The sequence below is a fragment of the Mustela nigripes genome, chromosome 1, assembly GCF_022355385.1.
Source record: "Mustela nigripes isolate SB6536 chromosome 1, MUSNIG.SB6536, whole genome shotgun sequence".
Classification (NCBI taxonomy): domain Eukaryota; kingdom Metazoa; phylum Chordata; class Mammalia; order Carnivora; family Mustelidae; genus Mustela; species Mustela nigripes.
This window is the reverse complement of record NC_081557.1, coordinates 208,836,324-208,854,877: the sequence shown is the minus strand read 5'-3', so window position 1 is coordinate 208,854,877 and position 18,554 is coordinate 208,836,324. Positions and strand designations below refer to the sequence as shown.

The following is an 18,554-nucleotide window of genomic DNA, read 5'->3' as shown; positions in this document are numbered from 1 at the left end:
AGCAGAAGAGGCAGCAGTGGGGTTGGTCATACCACTGGAGCCCACAGCAGAAGAGGCAGCAGTGGGGTTGGTCATACCACTGGAGCCCACAGTCGGGCGAGAGGAGCAGTGAGGGAACAAGGAGGGTTAGCTTCTTGGCTTAAGCCCTTGTGCATGTTGACTGAGACCGAGGAAGGACGGGCGTGCACGTGGAAAACCAGTGGCTTCCCTTTGGCCTGAGGGCTCTTTAAGGGAAAGGGCTAGTGAGCTCAGAGAAGAGGTCCTTTGGGTCAGGGGTACACGACACTCCCTCCCAATGGGTGAGTGCCTGTCACGGGGAGCAGAGAGCCTCTATGCCCTTAGATGACAACACAAAGCCCAGGGAAGGCCAGGTAGACAGGCAGACTGCAGCTCGCCTACACCTCTTGGGATGGAAGGGGCATCAGCCGTGTTGGTCTGAGGAGCTCGCAGCCTCGACTCTGCTGTCACGGGGAGTGCAATTGGGACAAGTGACTGTCAAGTCTTTGCAACTCCTTTCACTACTCCTTAAACAGGAGAAATAGCGCTACCGTAATGCTAATGATCATGGCAGACATTCAGCTCGTGCCTTTCCTGTGCCCCAGGCATACCTTTCCAGGTAATAACACACTTGCCACTCACGGGAGCCTGACGACACAGGTGCCGGGGTGGTTGCCCCCCTGGATAGAGAGGAGCCTCAGAAACGGAGGGGCCAAGAGCACACGGCAAGTATGGGGAACAGTCATCACACATTGTACTGTGTCTACAGGATGCAGATTGGAAAGTGCTTCTCCTTCATCACGACCTACCAGGGATGTTGCCTGGAATGCAGTGTGTAAGGTCATGAAGGTTTTGTGATGGTGCAATGCTCTGCAGTTTCAGCGTCAAAAGTAAACAGCCTCAACAGTCTGAAATTCCAGGCGGGAACCAGCAAGTTGGTGCAAAACGTGGACCAATGGCAAGGCATTCCGCATTTCGATTTCAGATCCAGTCCCACCGAGTCTCACAACATGGCTCAGATCCCATCTAGAATGTTCTGTTCCATTGCAGGGGTCCCTTCTTGGAGAGGCATCCTAACAAGCTGAAGCCTCTGTGATCTGATGAACGAGATCAGATCAAAACAGGATGTCTGTCTCATGCGAGGACACCAGGGACCTATTCGTGGATGACAGATGGGAGCAAAGTATTTGTCATCACTGAAACTGATGTGTGACTATAGTCGACCCTTGAACCATGGGCCCATCAGGGCACCGAATCTTCTGCCCAGTTGAATATCCACGCATAACCTTGACTCCCCCCAAAGTTAACTATGAATAGCCCACTGTTGACTGGAAGCCTTACAGATAACGTGAGTAGTCAGTTGGTCCATGCTTTGTATGTTATATGAATTAGATACTGTGCTCTTTCAATAGAGTAAGCTGGAGTAATGTTACTAAGAAATTCCTAAGGAAGAGAAGCTATGTTTGCAGTATTGTCAATGGGGACCCGCACAGATCAAACCTGCATTCTTGGAGGATCAACTGTATCCCCACGATACGCAAGGGACTTCTGGAAATTCCCAAGAAAGCAGCAGTGGGGACGGGGGAATAGGCAAAGATATTAACAGGCAAATCATAGACACAGAGACAGGAAGCCTGACCAATCCTTTAAGGAAATTCCCAGAGGCTTGAAGATGAAACCAGGGCAACTGTTTGACTAGTCGCACTGGGAAACTGGGTGATTCACTGGTGAGGGCAGGTCCCCGTGTGCGAGGGACCCGCAGCTCTACGGTTTGGGACCATGATGACTCAGCAGGCGATGCTCAGTGTTGGTGGGGATGTGGCTGGGGCAAACTTTCTCAAGTTAAATAAACTCATTACTATCTAGAGCCCAGTAATCTGTCCCCACAAGGGGACAGCTAGGAGCACATTTACTGCTGTACTGGCCTTGAGCTGAAGGCCATCTGGGTCTCCGTCCCAGGGTGACGATTTCCCATTCGTCCAGTGAAGCTGGTACCATTTCTCCCATTTTACAGATGAACAAACTGAAGCTCAGGGAAGCAGAGTAACTGGCCTAAGGTCGTACTGCTTGTAAATGGCAAGGTTGAGACTCAGGTACTGGTTCCTATGTATCTGTCTCCCTAACCACCCTCTCATGACAGGAAAGAAGAGTCAGAATTAGTGAAAACCCTTCTTTCCTGTCACTCTCACAGCTCCTGCCATCTTGTATTCCTTCCTTTGTTCCAGATAAAAGCAGGAGAACAGATAGGATTACAGAAAAAAGAAGTCTGGAAGGAGTGACGGTACAGGAGTTATTCTGACCTTCTAGAATTCTGACTTCAGTTGAGATTTTTATCTGGGCCCCCGATGACATTTTGTATCATAAAAATTCCTAAAAAAAAAACTAACAACAAGCATATGCTGAACCCAGTTGCCAGGCACCATTCTAAGGATTTTCTGTCCGTGTCAGTTAATCCTCACAGTAACCCCATGAAGCAGATGGGGTGTTTATCATCTCGCTTTATAGGCAAAGGAGCAGAAACCCGAGAGGTTAGATAACTTGCCCAAGGTCACACAGCTGGACCAAGAGCCCAGGCTGTCTGAGTCTGGGCTCCGCACTTGCAGGAAGCAGGACTTAGCCTGGGAGGCTGTGCTGTGAGACAGAACCGCTAGCCTGCATTAGCTTCTGCTCTGCTCCGGGATAACTTTGCTTTGGACAGATCACAGAACCACCCTGAGCCTTGGTTTTCTTGGCAAGGGGCGTGGAGAGAGAAGGTGTTCCTCCCTCGGTTGTTATAAGATGTAATGTCTGCAAGACCATTAACAAAGGATTGTCAGCCATGTGTCCTTGTTGGGGGATTGCACATGTGTTCCCTAGAGGGATCGGTGCCCCAGAAGGAGTGTGGGATGCTGTGTGTGGCACGTGGACCCTGTGAGGGTGGCCAGAGGATCCTGAGAAGCAGGCGTGGGAGGAAGGGTGGTGAGTGCGTTTAAGAGGGAAGTGAAGGAGGCGGGGTGGAGACGCTGCCCTGGCAAGGAGACAGGGTGGGTTCAGATGACCCCGCCCCCGATGTGGGCTGGGAAAATCCAGCCCCTGTTGGCTCCAGATGCTTGAATGGGGAAGGGAAAGACCTGGGGAAGGGCCAGCCCTCAGGCTTTGGCACCCAGCAGATCTGACTTCGAGTCTCTCCTCATCTCAGCCTGTTTGTGACCGTGACACCTTCCTCAGGCTTTCCTTGCTCAGACGTGGGCTGTTGCCGGCGCCCTTGCCCGGCGCTCAGGGACTCGGGGACGTGAGCTGAGGCGTGTAGGCCGGTGGCATGTGGCTGTCACTGGAAAAGCCATGCCTTCGCTGTCCGTTGAGGGCCAGAAGCGTGGGGGCTGAGCTCCGCAGGCCTTGGAACAAGTCTGCCCTCGTGACTTCAGACAATGGGCCCCCTTTGTCGGCTTGAGTTTCCTGATTTCTTCTTTACAAAAACAGGAAGGAAAACTGGTGATGTCCCTCGGCAACCCCCCCTCTCACCCCCGGCTTTCAGTCTATGCAGTTAGTTCTCTCTCTCTCTCTCTCTCTTTAGATTTTATTTATTTATTTTGAGAGACAGTGTGAGGGAGAGAGCACAAGCTGGGGGTGGGAGGGGAGGGAGAAGCAGGCTTCCCGCTGGGCTGGATCCCAGGACCCCTGGGATCGTGACCTGAGCCGAAGGCAGAGGCTTCACTGACTGAGCCACCCAGGGGCCCCGCCGTTGGCTCTTATAATAAAAACATATTCTTTTTTTTTTTTTTTTAAACTTGACTCTTAGAAGATCAAGATGGGTTTTTTAATGAAATGTTAAAAATCAGAATGAGGAGAAAACAGCACCAGACAAAAGAGGGAAAGACTCTAAGATTTTCTTTGTCTCCCTGTGTTCCCATCTTGTGCCACCACCAAAACCCAGCAGAGGAACAGAGTGTTTTTCAGCAGACGCTTGCTTCCTACAGACGGAAAGACCAGTGTCATGAAACCCTGCTTCTCTGAAGCCCTTGCAACCTTTCCCCAGGAAGTAGCCAGGCCTCCGTTTTTGTATGTGAGCATTTAAATAGGACAAAACAGGGAGAGGAGAAGGAGTGATCATGAAGCATCAGGGGAGGGAAACACTGGGTCGGGGGAAGTTGTCAGATGCTCGCTGGATGGGCTGATGGGGTGCGCTCCCCATGTCCTCCTTGGCCTCCTAGTAGACAATCTGCACAGAAGGAATCAGTCTAAAATGTCCTGGCTGAGCACCTTGGCTCTGCTCTCAGTACTGCTCCAGGACAGCCATGCACCTGCCAATGATTTCCAGACGGCACGCTGGAACAGACCCTCGAAGGAAGGTCACCTCCGTGCAGGCTCCTCACTGCACAGATTGCCTCTCCTTCCTCTGCCCCTGGCACTGCACATATTAGCACTATGTCTGACTTCATGGACTGGTGCTTGGAAACATGAGTATTGGTGCTTGGTTCTCGTGTTGTGGGCTGGTCCTGTCCTCATCCGTGTGCCGCTCTAGAGCACGTTCCCATGATAGCTCAGCCAGCCTTTCATTGCGCCTTTAGCACTAGGTCACTGAGATTTTGTGGGGCACTTTCTATGAGGCAGACACTGGGCTGAGTGTTGGGGGGGTACAGCGGTGACAGGGACAGACATACAGTCCCTGTTTGGGGGACACAGCAAATGCCAGGCGACAGAATGATCTTAAGGGTGACAAGCCCCAGGAAGGATGCAAACCAGCAGCTGGATGAGGAAGAAAGGCAGGGCATGGGGACCGTGCAGAGCATCCTTGCAGTGCAATGGGAAGCTGGCATTGACCCTGCAGGAGAGGTGCTGAGAGCAGCTGGCAGCCAGGTGACAGATGAGGGGATGCTGAGAGGTAGTTTGGATCTAGAGCCAGTGAGCATTATGGATGCACAATGAGAAGGATGCATGATCAAAAAGGAAGCAGAAGGAACCAGGAAGCTTCCAAGGCTTCTAGCTGCCGAAGGATGCTAGGAGAGCTGCTTACTGGGATAATAGGGCAACAGGGGACCCAGGATGGGGGAAAAAGTTTGAACTTGGGAAAGTGTTCTGAATCAGAAAGACAAATTTCAAGCGGTCAGCCTACAGATGCCCGGGCCTTCAAGGTGCATGTGATCTGGTCAGGAATAGAGTTTATAATGAACTGTAGCATGCATCACAAAACCAAGAGTTACGTTAAATAGAAAACCAGGCAAGCAGAGGAACACCCACTGATTCAGGGGAGGGGAGTTCGCTCCAAGAAAGGACATTTGAACTAAGTCCTGAAGCATGAGCAGCATGTGGAGGAGGGATCTGGGCCAGGCACAGTCTGGGGAAGGACTCAAACTATCCAGGGAAGGAGGAAATGGTGCATGCAGCATGGATGGAAAGCCAGGAGATGCGAGGCTGGAGAGTTACATGTGAGGGCCAGGTTCCAGAGAGCCTCATGCGTCACACTGTGCATCCCAACCTCAGGCCGTGCAGTGGATGACCAGATGCACCGCCTGAAGCTCTGGCCATGGGGAGCTGTTCCCCAGCCGTCATCTCTCAGGCCACCTCTGAGTGGCTGCAGGTCAACAGCGGTTCATTTGGGCTTACACCCTTGCCAAGCTGATGTAGGCACGATCAGCTCCGATTACTCTCTTGCTTGGTCAGCCGGTGTTGTGGACTGGATCTGTGCGCCCTCCCCAACCCCCCAGTTCCTCTGTTGAAGTCCTGACCCCCACTGTGACTCTACCTGGAGATATGGCCTTTATGGCTGTGATTAAGGTTCCAGAGGCCATAAGGGTGGACTCTGCTCTGATAGGATGAGTGTCCTTCAAGAAGAGACATCAGAGAAGTTGCCCTTTCTCCCTGTCCGCCAGTGGACGACACCCTGAGGGAGGCAGCCATCTGCGAGCCAGGAGGAGATCTGTCCCCAGAACCCAACCCTGCTGGAACCTTGATCTCAGACTTCCAGCCTCCCGAGCTGTGAGAAAACAAATTCCTATGGTTTGTGCCATGCATTTACAGTGTCATTGTTATGGCAGCCTGAGCAAACCAAGCTGGTCCAAGGGAATTTCCCATAGGGCCAAAGGTGTGAGCAGCCGGGAAGCAGCTATCTCTCACCTCTGTGCTCATAACTGTTCTGCTTTATATTGGGTAATAATAAACACCCCTTGCCCTGACCATGGTCAGCTGGGAGGGACACATGGATCCTTAGAACAACACGTTCTGGATGCCTCAGAGGGTCTACTGGGATGACTCTACTGGTGAATGTTAGCCAGAGCTCACAGTCCAATCCTTTTCATTGAAAACCAACAAAGACTTGGTCCCTTAGAGATGGAGAAAGGTTATGGCCATTCCGAGCTTCTCAGTGAACCTATTTTAGGAACGCTAACCTTTTGGAGGTACCCGGCCCCTGCCGAGCTGGGCTGTGGGACTGGCCGGTCCAGAAACTTGCTCCAGAAGAAATCTATCCTATTTTCATATTTTCCCCTTTTCTGTTCTCATCACCACCTCCATTGTGATTAAAAATGCCAATCACTAAAGGAGAAGACTGCCGTTTCAACTTCATCCCTGAGTCCTTGGGCTCAGGAGGGACTCTGTGCTGGCAACCTCAAGTGCAGACACCTGGGACTGGATGAAGGAGTCATTCCTCTGTGTGACCAGCAGAGAGGGCAGAGGAATGGGACAGATGCACACACATTGCAGAATTGAGGGAGGGCTAACAGGTGGCACCGCAGTTAGCAACTTGGCTGCCTGGGTCCCATGAAAGCTTGTAACTGGGCCAGTGGTGAGAGTGGTAGGATTTATTCATGATGTAGGCCATGGTGGGGTGGGGGCAGTTCCAAACCCTGCCTTTGCTACTTCTTGGTTCCTGCAGCCTAGGCAGGAACCGCGAGGCCAAGGGAAGGAAGACTCACATGTTCTGCTGAAGAATTTAGGCCTTTTGTATACCAAAGGTTTGAACCTTAGTTTCTCCATTTTTTAAAACAGGAAACACTATAACCAGAAGATTTTGGGGTTGATGTTGAGGGTTCCTTGGCGGGGGGCGGGGGGAGCAAGACTTAGATTGAGTTTAGAGAGATGATTGTGACCCAGAGATGAGGGAGAGGATGGAGAACCGAGTTCCGGATCCACTCAGCCTCAGTCCGAGACCCAGGGAGGCAGTCCACGGCTAGGTGGACACGAGTCTCCGGCAAAGCCGTGTGGGAGTGGCACACCAGGACGGGGGGACAGAGTGGGGTCTCACAGCCACACACCTGACTTACGCGTCTCATCTGTTGCCAGACAAACTACCTTAGGGCTTTCCAGTAACATCATGTAACACAAGACACTCAAGGCAGTTCTGACAAGCCAAGAACGACGAGCAGCATCTCAATGTTCATGGAGCACAGAACGAAAGGAGGAACTTGAGTCAGACATTCAGAGACTCATGGGCACTCGAAGAGGATGGAGAGAATATGTTACCAAAAATGGTGTGTGTGTGTCAGAGGGGTGGGGGGTAAGGTTTCATCAAATGCTCCACCATGCCTCATTCTGAGTCTTCCTTCATGGCCACGCTTGTCCTGCTCTGAGAGGTTAGAATTTCCCTTTCCAAAAAAAGGGAATCGTAGCTCAGAGTGCTTCCGTGGCCTGTCCAGGGTCACAGGGCTAAGCCCTCAGAATTGGAGCCCTGCCCCAGTGTGTTGGAGCCCTGCCCAGTGTGTCCGCAGCCAGTCTCTGCGCTGCTCTCATTCCTACAGGACCCTTCCCGGAGAGTCTGAAGGACCATCCTGGCGCCTCGTCAGCCCAGTCAGAAGACACGGGCCTCATGGTGATGGCAGCCAAGCCAGCCCCCCTGTTCGCCGTGTGCCAGCGGCATGCGCCGTCTCCTGCGATCCTCGAACCGCCGTGTGAGCGAGTCACTCTTGCCGGCCTCACCCTCTTCTAAACCTCCATCGTCTCTCATGCGGACAAGACTGTGTCCTCCCAGGGCTAACACCCCAGCCACATGGCTGCCTAAGTCGCCGACCTTGTCATCCCGCTCAACCCCCTGCCCAAGTTTAGAGACCTTCAATCCTTCCCATCCCTCTTAGGATTCAACCCCGCATCCTTAACCTCATCTACAAGGCAGGCCAGGCCCAACCCCGTGGTCCCTCAAACCCTCACACACAAGTTCCTTCCCGCCCGGGCCTTCCCGCCTGCTGCCCCTTCCCCCTGGACTGGTACACCACCCCCATCCCACCTCCACACATGTCTGACTAATGGTTACTCCTAAGCTGAGGTCAGAATTTTCTGGTGTTGCCTCTCATACCACCTTACACCATTTTCTAGAATTTTCCATAACTGCACCTAAACATCTACATGACTGTGCAGTTGTGTCATGTTTGATACCCCATTATGTGTGAGGGCCAGGAAATTGGGCTCTTTCTGTCTTGTTCAATTCTGGGGCCATAATTCCTAGAGCAGAGTGGGCCTGACATGGAGCAGGTGTTCGGCGCACACCATTGAATGAAGGAATGGGTGAATAAAGGAATGGATGAGTGGGTGAACCCCAAACAGTCCAGCTGCATGCCTCCTCTCAGAACCCCGTTTTGCCTCTTTTAAAGTGTGTCGGAACATTCTATGTCTGTGATCGTTCCCCGCCCCCCCATGGTGCATTCCTAGGGGACAGGAGCAAAACCTTATTCATCTCAGTGTCCGTGGCACTGGGAATCCAGAATCAAGTCAGCCTCAGGCTGTGTGGCATCTTCCCCCTCCAGTTCTGCTAACTAGCCACGTCACTCTGACTCATTTGTTTCTTCATCTCCAAAATGAAGTTCTGTGTCATGACTCCCCTGATTCTCTTCATTGCGAGGGCTGATATTCTAGGATTGCATAACCAGAAGCATGCACTGCTTCCTTTGGAAACAAACTACGTTTGGGGGATTCTTGTCAGCATCTTCTTTTGCCCATAAGGAGATGCTTTGGAACCCCCAGAGTGTGAGCTTCGAAACACAGAGCCGTTGTGGACCATCTGGGAGCAGAGAGGTTTCCTTCCTTGCTTTGGAAAATATATAGCGTGTCTCACTGGTCTTTAGCAAGTCAGGAAATCAGAAACTAATTACTTAGGATCAGCAAGCAAAGCAGCCTGTTTCCAAAGTGCTTTTGTGCAATTAGGATTTGCCAGGACCTAACGGTCGTAAGCCAGCCAATTAGCTACACAAACGAGTGAATAATGATAAATCTGATCTTTATAATGCAGGCGAAGTCTTGACTTCTCAAAGAGATGAGATTTTATTCCTTTTTTCTAATCTTAGAAGAAACCAGAGGGAGGCCTGAAACGGCTGCGGGGGTGAGCATGGTGAAACTGGCCTGTTTGTGGAGGGTGGTGCTCAACCACACGCCCTTGACCCACGACGCCCATCCTTTGGCAAGCCTCTTCCTTGGCTGCTGGCACAAACCAGTACACGTCTAGAGTCCCGTCGGCCCTCAGTCTGGCCCCTGCAAAAAGGCAGGGCTGCTCGCCTCTTGGCCCCTGGAACGGTGGAGAAAGTGTCTTGTTCGGGACCCGGAAGCGGGCGTCAGACTCTCTGAACGAACTTCCAGGAACAGAGGAGCCAGCATTTGATCCTCTAAGCCTCAGTTTCCAAATCTGTAAACTAGGGATGATAACGGTGTCCTGCAGTAGGGGACCATGCTGTGGGATCACGAGGTCATTTACGGGCCGTGACCCGGGGAAGTGTAGTACATCTCGGAGTCTCAGTGAGAGGAGTTATTTTTTTGAACGTGGCCCCCAGATACCAGAAGCTCCTTTCTGTCTTAGACTAGGGTTTCTCAAAGCGGGGAACTCATGGTGCTTTTGGGTTGGTTGTGCATGAGCATGCGTTTATTGACACGTTTATGCCTATACTTTAAGGTCCATTAGATTGTATGCATATCATTGCTTAAGGCAGTGGTCCTTGACCATGGCCACACCTTACAATCGCCCAGGGAGCTTTTCAAATGCCACATCCCACAGAGGGGTCGACTCTGGCTTTGAGATTCCATACAACATTCTGCAAGCCCCTTTTGTGTGAACAGCCAGACTGAGAACTGCTGGTTTAGGGCAAAGCTGGGTAAAAAAATAGAAATAACTCAAAGTAATGGATCATCAAGGTGGCAAGCTGAGGCTGAAGCTGGAAAAACACAGAGAAGCCCCTGGTCTGTTTGAGGCCCACATGTCAGGATCAGCTGCGGATGGGGTGGGTCGATGCTCGTTAAATTTCAGACGCCTAGTCCCATGCCAGATTCATTAAATTGGAATCATAAGGGGTAGACCTGGAAGATAGATCTTTGCTCTCATCAGCCTGCCGGCCCTGGTTCTCTGAAGGCTGTTCAGGATCCATGCATTTTGTGAAGGTCAAGGCCATGCCCAGGAGGGAAGGAGGCACTCTGCGGTCTGCCCAACAGGAGAGGGAGGGGGATGCTGACCGGCCAAAGTCGGCCAATCCCCACTTTGACACTTAAAAGGTGTTGAGCCAACATTCACTCCAGAGCAGCATGGGGCAGAGAGGCTGTAATTCTGGGGGCCCTGGGGACTCCCTGGGGGAAGGAGAGGGGGCATGTCCAACCCAGTTCCCTAGGACAGGAAGGAGATAGACAAGTAGGAAGAATGCCCCAACCAGGAACAGACTATAAGAGTCTGTGTGGCAGGACTGTTTCCTGGGTGGTAACTTCACAGGTGAGCTTCGTGTTCAGACGGGTAGCGGGACAGTGAATAACTTCCCTTCTAGAATCTCCAATATTTGCTGCCCAGAAGGCATCGATGGGCATCTGAAGAATTCCATAAAACTTTTGCCTTCTGTGCCTGCAGTCTGGCCACAGTAGGAGCTGGGAGACTGCAGAGAAATTAAAGAGGAAGAAAAACTGCATATGCTGAGTGACCATTCTCCCCAACCCCGGCAAGTGTCTACACTACAGGCAGCAGGCAAGCCACTTAGCCTCTGAGTCTCAGTGTCTGCATTTTGAAAATGGGTTCCTGCAGGAAGATCAGGGGGATGGCCCTCGAGAGTGTATCTCAGGCTCTGGCACAGGGTAGGCTCCTGATACTAACAAGTGGTTACTTGTCACAGGACCAATGCAATGCCTACTGATTCCCATCTTTGCTTCTGCACCGACCTCTCGCCTGGGGCTCTCCCCGACACCTGTAAAATGAGCCTCTCAGTTGAACTCAGTTCCAGATACCCTGGCTTGAGAGCTCTCCAGGAAGTGGTGGGCTCTCTTAGCTGGAAAGAAGCCATGCTGGGAAGCGGTTGAAGCCGGTCATGGGAGCGGAGGTGACCTCTGTTCCTTTGAGCATCCCTTCTCAGGGTCTTGTCTGGCAGAACCCCACCCAAGGGTGATGGCGCCAGCTCTTTATTCCAGCCTGCCCACCTCGGGGGTGGTACTTGCCACCATCACGTCCTGGGTTGCCATTGCCACTGAAAAGAGATAAGACGATGCAAATGAACCAGTAGCTGGAGTAAATAATACTTTTATTGAATATAGCCATTTACTTACTTGTATACTGGTCAGGATGACTTTGGAAACCGTAGAAGGGAAAAGCTGTGGGGAGTGTTGAAGTCTTGTCATGGGAGACGTGGGGAGAGGCCCGGGCTGAGAACCAAGAAACCCAGTTCAGTTGTGACTCATTTAGAACTCCCTGTGTGACCTCCAGTTACCTCTCTGCCCTTTGGTCTTCTCGTCGTTAATATAACTCATGAGTTCCCCACAAAATTCTGGGGAGGACTATCTCTGATGATAAATGCAAAGGCATTCTATAAATTGCAACGCTCTCAAAAAATTCCATTTTTCCCCAGTTATTATTAGTTTGCATTATCATCACCAGTTCCCCACGAACTACCTGCAACACTGGGGAGTAGCATCTCTGAGCTCAGAAGGTCCCAAAGACATATGCCCACTTCACTAACGCTACCTTTGCCTGAGGGGATCCTTTCTGGGCTGCCTGGCCACAGCCCTGGAAAGATAAGCCTAAGTGGGGAAAGTGCCCACATGAGCCAGGGGTCCAGACACCTAGAGGGACATTGAATCCAATAGTCTCTAATGACAATGTCCCCCACAACTCCATCTTGCTCGCCACTTGGTGGTTCTTAGTCATCACCCATTTGTTGTTTCTTAATCTATTAGTCCTGTTTTGTCCATTTCATTTTAGCATCAGTGCCCTCAACTCTTCCCCGATCAGGTGGGTCAGAACCACGTCCATGCGGGGAGCCGCCAAAGCTTGGGGGAGTATGTGAGCTGAACCGTGTCTCCCCCTCAAAAATGTGTTGAAGTCCTAACCCCCAGCATCCCAGAATGTGAACTTATTTGAACATAGAGTCATTGCCGATGGAATTGGTTAAGATAGAGTCATACTGGAGTAGGGTGGGCCCTGATCCAATATGAGAGGTGTTTTTATAAGGAGAGGACGCACAGGAAGAAGGCTGAGGGATGCAGACGGAGACTGGAGTTGCAACCACATACCAAGGAAGGCCAAGGGTGGCCAGTGACCCCGGAAGCTAAAAGAAAGGCACAGAGCAGCACCTCCCCTAGAGCCTTCAAGACAGCACCTTGATCTTAGACTTGTAGCCTCTAGGACTTGTAGCCTCTAGAAATTTCTATGGTCTGAAGCTCCCTGGTTTGGGGTACTTTGTTATGTAGCCTGAGGAGAGGAGTGCAGTCAGGGAACAGAGGGCTCTGCCTTCCAGCCTTGCCTCCTGTGGCCACCCTGGCGGAGCCTCCATGGCTTGGTCTCCGGACCTCACATTTTGTAGCTGTAAGAAAAAGGGAGTTGTGTTGGGCATTTGCCAGTTTTGTTGATAATTAGAATTACTTGGGACACCTATTAAAAACCATCGCTTGTTAGACCTTTCCTCTGGATTTTCGGAGTCAGTGGGTCTGGGCCAGGGCTAGAAATCTACGTTCTTGAGAAACTCTCCAGGTGGGAGCCATGCTTGGCATCTTGCTGTTACTGCCCTCCCTGGTATTCCAGGCTTCTCAAGGGTCAAGCTTTGCCTGTTGACCCCACGTGCTCTATTGCAAGCCTACTGTGGATGGTGTGTGTTTTAATCTGGATCCCCTCACCTTGCAAGCCCAAGAGGGGCAGAAGTACGTCTATATCTCAGCCAGAGTGCCTCGGAATCACGCACGGAACAGAGGGGTAAATGATCTTTCCTGCAGGTATCCCGCTCTGGGATGTGTGACTCAGGACCTTGCAGACTCTTGTTCTCAAGCTCTCTGATGTGCCTCCCTGCCACCAGTTCCTGGCTCTATCGTCCCAGTCCCAGGCTCCAGTCCACCCTCCAGGCTCTTTTGCAGGAACACAAAATACAGATGTAATTCCAAGTCACTTGATTCCGTGGACTGAGTTCTGTGATTCTTCCCATTTCACAGATAGGGTTAAACAAACAAACAAAAAAACCCTGAGGCTTCCAGAGGTCAACAGACTTGCTCAAGGTCACAGAGCAGGTGTGGAGCTGCGGTTTGAAATTAGGATGCCAGTGTCAGCACCCAAATCTCTTCATCACACCCTGTGCCTATAGGATCCTGTCCAGGCAACTAGCCCAGCCCATCTTTTGGCCACTTCCCTCTCTGGAAAGATCTGTCACTCTCCTCACCCACTCACTGCACTCTGGTTGCTCCTCCCCCTATTGGCCCTTCTCCCTGAGCTGCTCTTCTGTTGGAAACTCCTTTCCTTCCTACCCAGAGAGCTCTGTCCCTCTGGGAGGCGGCGGAGTAAGCCTCTGGGGTATGTGGCCTTTGTAACACACACGTTGTAACCATTTAACTTGCCCACCTGGCTCAAGCTCTCCCTTCCTTCACGTCTTTGCTCACATGTTACCTTCTGGGTGAGGGCCTCCAGAACCATCTTTTAAACATTTGCAATGTCCCACCCCATAGCCCTCTATACCTCCTTCTTTATGGTTTTCTGATGGCTCCTCTCTAATCTAATCAACTATCATTTAATCACAAGTGTGAGGTCTACCTTCCATCACCTTTCCTGAGAATGCAAGCTCCACGAGGACAGGGAGCTCTGTCTGTGTGATTTCATGGCTCCATCCACAGTGCCTGGGACCAGGACTCGGCTGCCGAACAGTGAAGTAGCACGTCCCCGGGCTGCTGTGTGTCTGCCTCCCTCCTGGGAGTGAGTGCCTTTCAAGAGGGACTTTCTCTGATCCATTTCTGTGCCTCCAGCAACTAACAATAGGCCTGGCTCTCAGGATGATCTCAGCAAGCCTGGGTTGAATGAATGAATGAGGAAGTAAATGAATAAATGAATGGAGGAGAAGGTGGATTTCTTTTCCAGAACAAAGTTTGCTTGGCACAACGCAGCCAGGAAGCATCTATTTATTGCCTCGCTGGCGGCTGCTTCTCAGGGTAGAATGCACCCCCAGCACCACCTCTGGGATGTTGATAGCCCCAGGAGGTCATTCTGCTGTGCATATTGAAAAGAGAGATCAAGTGCCGCCAGCCTGGGCAAAGCCGTGCCATCAGCTGGGGTGTCAGTCTTGCTGGTACCCCTCCCTGGCTCTGTCACTTTCCCTTCCCTGGAGGGAAAACTTGGCTTCCCTTCACTTGGTGAGAGAAATTGCCCTCCTCACCCCAGCCTCACGGAGGAAGTGCCTTTGCTTGCTCAGAGGTCCCTGGGAGCCACTTCTCAGGACACAGAGAGTAGGAAAGGGACAGCAGCCGCAGGTGACTGTCCACTCCCCACTCCCTGCGCCTTCTCGGCTCCCCGGCACTTGGATGTGTTGCTCTGGGCTTTTTCTCTCTGTCCTCACATTCCGGCCCATGCCTCAGCAGACCCAGGAGAGCGACTGTCCACTTTGGAAGGCTAAGGTGATTGTGAGTGTCCCTTCTAGGTCCACTGTTGCTTCTCCACCCTGAGCATTGTCACAGGCCAGGAAAGGATGGCTTGCTGGCTGGAAGCTGGGTGAACGGGGCAGTCTGGCTGAGCGGAACCTCATAGGCCGGTGCTCCTCTCTTGCTGCAGAAGCCACAGGGCTTTCCCTCTCCTGGGTGCAGGGACGTGGGTCCTGGGGGTGTCCCCAGAGCAGGAAGGAGTCTTTGTCTCTGGTCAGCGGGTGAGCCCAAACGCTCCTGGCACAACTCAGAGGGTGTGTGGCCAGGCCAGGAAGGTGCTCCAAGGTCAAGGGGATCTCAGAAACTTTATCAGTCTGCCTGGGAGAAATGGCCTGTATTAACCTTCAAGGTAAGAGTCAGGAGACACACTCAGAACTCTGCTAAGCACACAATTCGAAGGAACCCACAGATTCTGTTCATTTTTTTTTTTCTTTTTATGCTTCCTTAAAAGTTAGCTCATTGGTTTAATTCATTCTTTCCTTCAAGAAGCAAAATGGCTCTATTCATTGATCTATTCATTCCTTTAAGTAGCATATTGATTTCCTCCCATTCATCCTTCTGCTAATTAATTAATCAGCTAATTAATTAATTACAAATATTTATCAAGCTCCGTGTTTCAGACTGTATTCTAGGTGCCAGGCACAGCAGTAAACATGACTGGACGGCTGGGCTAGGGTTTCAGGAGGAAACCGAACCCACCCCAGACAATTCAAGGCACTTTACAGAGTTGCGGGTAGGGGTGGAAGAACAGATGAAGAATGGCCTGGCTCCGAGCCATTACTGTTGGCCCTGAGGACAAGGGAAGGAAGTGGCATTGAGAAGTGAGGTGGGGGAGGACGGCCACCTGCAAGGACCTGCACTTGGGGACTCCACTCAGGGACAGCTACTGCCAGAGCTGCTGAATTGGCCATGGGGGTGGGGGTAGCAGGGAAGAAGCGCCCACTTCCTCTGATCTCTTGCCCACACTTCTCTCGGGCCGACAGCTAGTTGCACAGGAGTCAGCCAAGACCATCCCTCAAGGCCGGCTTCCCAGGGCAGGAGCAGGATGGGGAAGGTGGGAGCGGGAGCAAGGGCGGCAGGGAGGGTGACCAGCGCGAGACCCAATCCCAGCTGTCGGGGCTACACATTCTAGCTGGAGGACAGAAATCAGCAAACAGGTAAATACTCAGCAGAGAGTGGTTGGTGCCATGACAAAGGAGAATCTGGGTAGGATAGATGGAGGCCATGGGGGAGAGGATTAATTACGAGCTTGCATTTCAAATCAGGGGTAGGGGGACCAGCTCCAATGGGTCCTATCTGGGTGGAGGCCAGAGGGAAGTAAGCTGTGAGTCCTTTGCAGATCTGGGGGAGGGTGTTCTGGGCTGAGGAACAGCAGGCACAAGAGACTCTGAGATAAGGGTGTACTAGAACCACTGGACGACACCAAGGGAGCCAGCTGACCAGAGTGGGGAGGTGCAGGCACAAGGCGGGGGGGAAAGGGTCAGGTATGAGTCTCAGGCCCTTGCTAAGTCCTGAGAATATAACCCTAAACTGAGAGGGTCAGAGCTATTGGGAGGGACATTTTCTGAGCGAGTAAGGGATGAGCTCCAACTTACTCTATAAAGAGCTTTGAGCTGCTCTGTGGGGAAGTGGGGGGCAGGGGCAGGAGCGGGGAGAACAGGCAGGATGTGGTGGTACTGGCTCCTCCCAGAGCTGCCAAGACAGCTGGGACTAGGGCTGAAGAGCAGGAACTGATGGGAGGCGGTTGGATTCTGGGTCCGTGGGGCGGGGCACGGGCAGCAGGTGGGACGGAGATGTCACTCACCGGGACAGGAAGACTGTGGAGGAGCTGGTTTGGGCGGGAGGAGTGGGGAGGGTGGCAGGCTGCAGACCTGGGTGAGTTTGAGGTGCTGGTTATTCATTCAAGTGTCCTGGTTGAGTGCAGCCCAAGGGGCCCGCCCTGGCCTTGGACACATGACTCCCTCCAAGGGCTTGCTTGGTTAGGAACTGACCTGGCCACTTCATCGGCTTCATTGGGTCACCTTCATTCTGAAGTTCTTATTAGGCACCAAGCACCCCTGTCATGTGGGCTGGCCTGGAACGTGGGACACCTGGGCTGGGATGTCGTCAGCAGGCAGGTGGGATCAGAGCCACCCAGGAAGGCAGTGCGGACTGAGCAGGGTGAGGGGGAGGCCCCAAGGAAGAATTTGTGGAAGGCGGCCAGAGAGGCAGGAGAGAATCCAGCAGCCGCTCGGATGAGCGCTTCCGCATCTCAGGAAGGTCCGAGCCAACTGGCATCTGGCCCACAGCCCGTCCTTGGACATCTAAGGGCCACACACTGAGTCTCCCTGGAGATCACAATTTCCCCGGGACCTGCTCCATTCTTGTTTGTCAACTCTGGTTAACTAAACAAGAAGCTGGGAGGAACTCTGAATGAACAGCTAAGTATAAATATTTACTTGGATCTTCTGAATTTCATAAATGGTTGGCTTACAAGTGTTAAAAATGGGTACAATGGACAAGTCTCTGCCAGGTGTTGAGTATTAGGTCCATACATTATTAATCCCCTCATAGGGACCTGTTGTCGTGTTTATGATCCTGGCAAGGAAGCTGAGCTCAAGGCGGTTAAACGCATTGTTTAAGGTCACACGGCTGGCTGGGGGCAGTCATGGTGGGTGTCAGAGCCTTGCTCTTTCCTCCTAAACCAAACTTATGAGCCAGGAGGAAGGACTGAATCTCCAGACCGTCCACTCTCATTCTGTTTTTGTTTTTGTTTATGTTTTTTAAATAAGTTGGTATTTCGAACTTACTCCAAAATGGTGATCAAACTAAGCAGAGGTCTGCCCACGCATCTCCTTAGGTCAGAGTTAAGAGTTCCCCAAGGGCTCCAGGCAGCCCAAGATGATACCAAGCAAATGTGCTGTAGGCATGCACAGAGAGGCTGTGCATCCAGACTCTGGAAATATGCAGAGAACGTGGGAAGCAGGCAGCAAGAACACCCGTTGGTTAGGAGGTCCCTGACCCCCACTGCTGGACACTGAGTGCCGTTGCCACCAGACTCTTACAAGAGAATGCTTCCCTTCCTCCGAGGCGCCGGCAGCTCTGGGTCAGACTCAGAGCCCAGTGCTGGTGGGACCCCCTAGCAGTCAGTCTAAGGCGAGCACTCTCACTGGAGCTTTCTGCAGGCAAGAGAGCTCAGTGAGCATGGCGGCTTCTCCAATCGGTTCATCATCAAACATGCATGAAGGACCTACTGTGTGCTGGACTCTGTTCTGGGCACTGGGATGACAGCAGTGATGGGAGAAAAGGTCCCTCCCTGCACCCCCCCATGGGGTTGCATTCTGCTGGGGAGAAAAGACAGGAGCCCCAAAACAAATAGACAAAAAAAGAGAATGTCAGGTATTAAGTATGTTAAAGAAAATAAAAGGTAATGAAAGAGAAAGAAAGAGGGAAGGCAGGAGAGAGAGGAAGAGGGAATGGACAGGGACAAGGAGGAGTCACCAGGGAAGCAGGGAGAGACAGACAGACAGGCAGACAGGCTGACTGATGTAGTGTGGGTTTGGTTTAGTCAGGGAGGTGAGAGAAGGCCTTTCTAAGGAGATGTGTGAGCTAAGATCTGCAGGACAAGAGTAAAGCAGCCCTATAGTAGTTTGGGGATGGATCTCTGGGCAGAAGGAGCAGCAGGTCCGAAGGCCCCAAGATGGCAGAACCTGGGTGTTGTTTGGAAGGAAGGGAGAAGGCTTTGGTGAGGAGTGTGTGCAGTCCAA

The 18,554-nt window shown here is 52.0% G+C and overlaps 1 protein-coding gene across 8 annotated transcripts in view; it reads left to right on the top strand.

The window, feature by feature from the left end:
* The window catches only part of SLC2A9 (solute carrier family 2 member 9), a 233,475-nt gene that overhangs the window by 2,604 nt on the left and 212,317 nt on the right, over positions 1 to 18,554 (top strand). For 6 of the 8 annotated variants that reach the window (XM_059380875.1, XM_059380894.1, XM_059380858.1 and 3 more), the window contains exon 2: positions 767 to 1,345. The exons of 1 other annotated variant lie outside the window; for it this stretch is intronic. In XM_059380875.1, coding sequence (XP_059236858.1) covers positions 1,307 to 1,345 — 39 coding nt within the window. In that variant the 5' untranslated portion in view covers positions 767 to 1,306. The remainder of the gene's footprint in view (positions 1 to 766; positions 1,346 to 18,554) is intronic. One more of the 8 variants, XM_059380851.1, reaches the window with a different exon arrangement.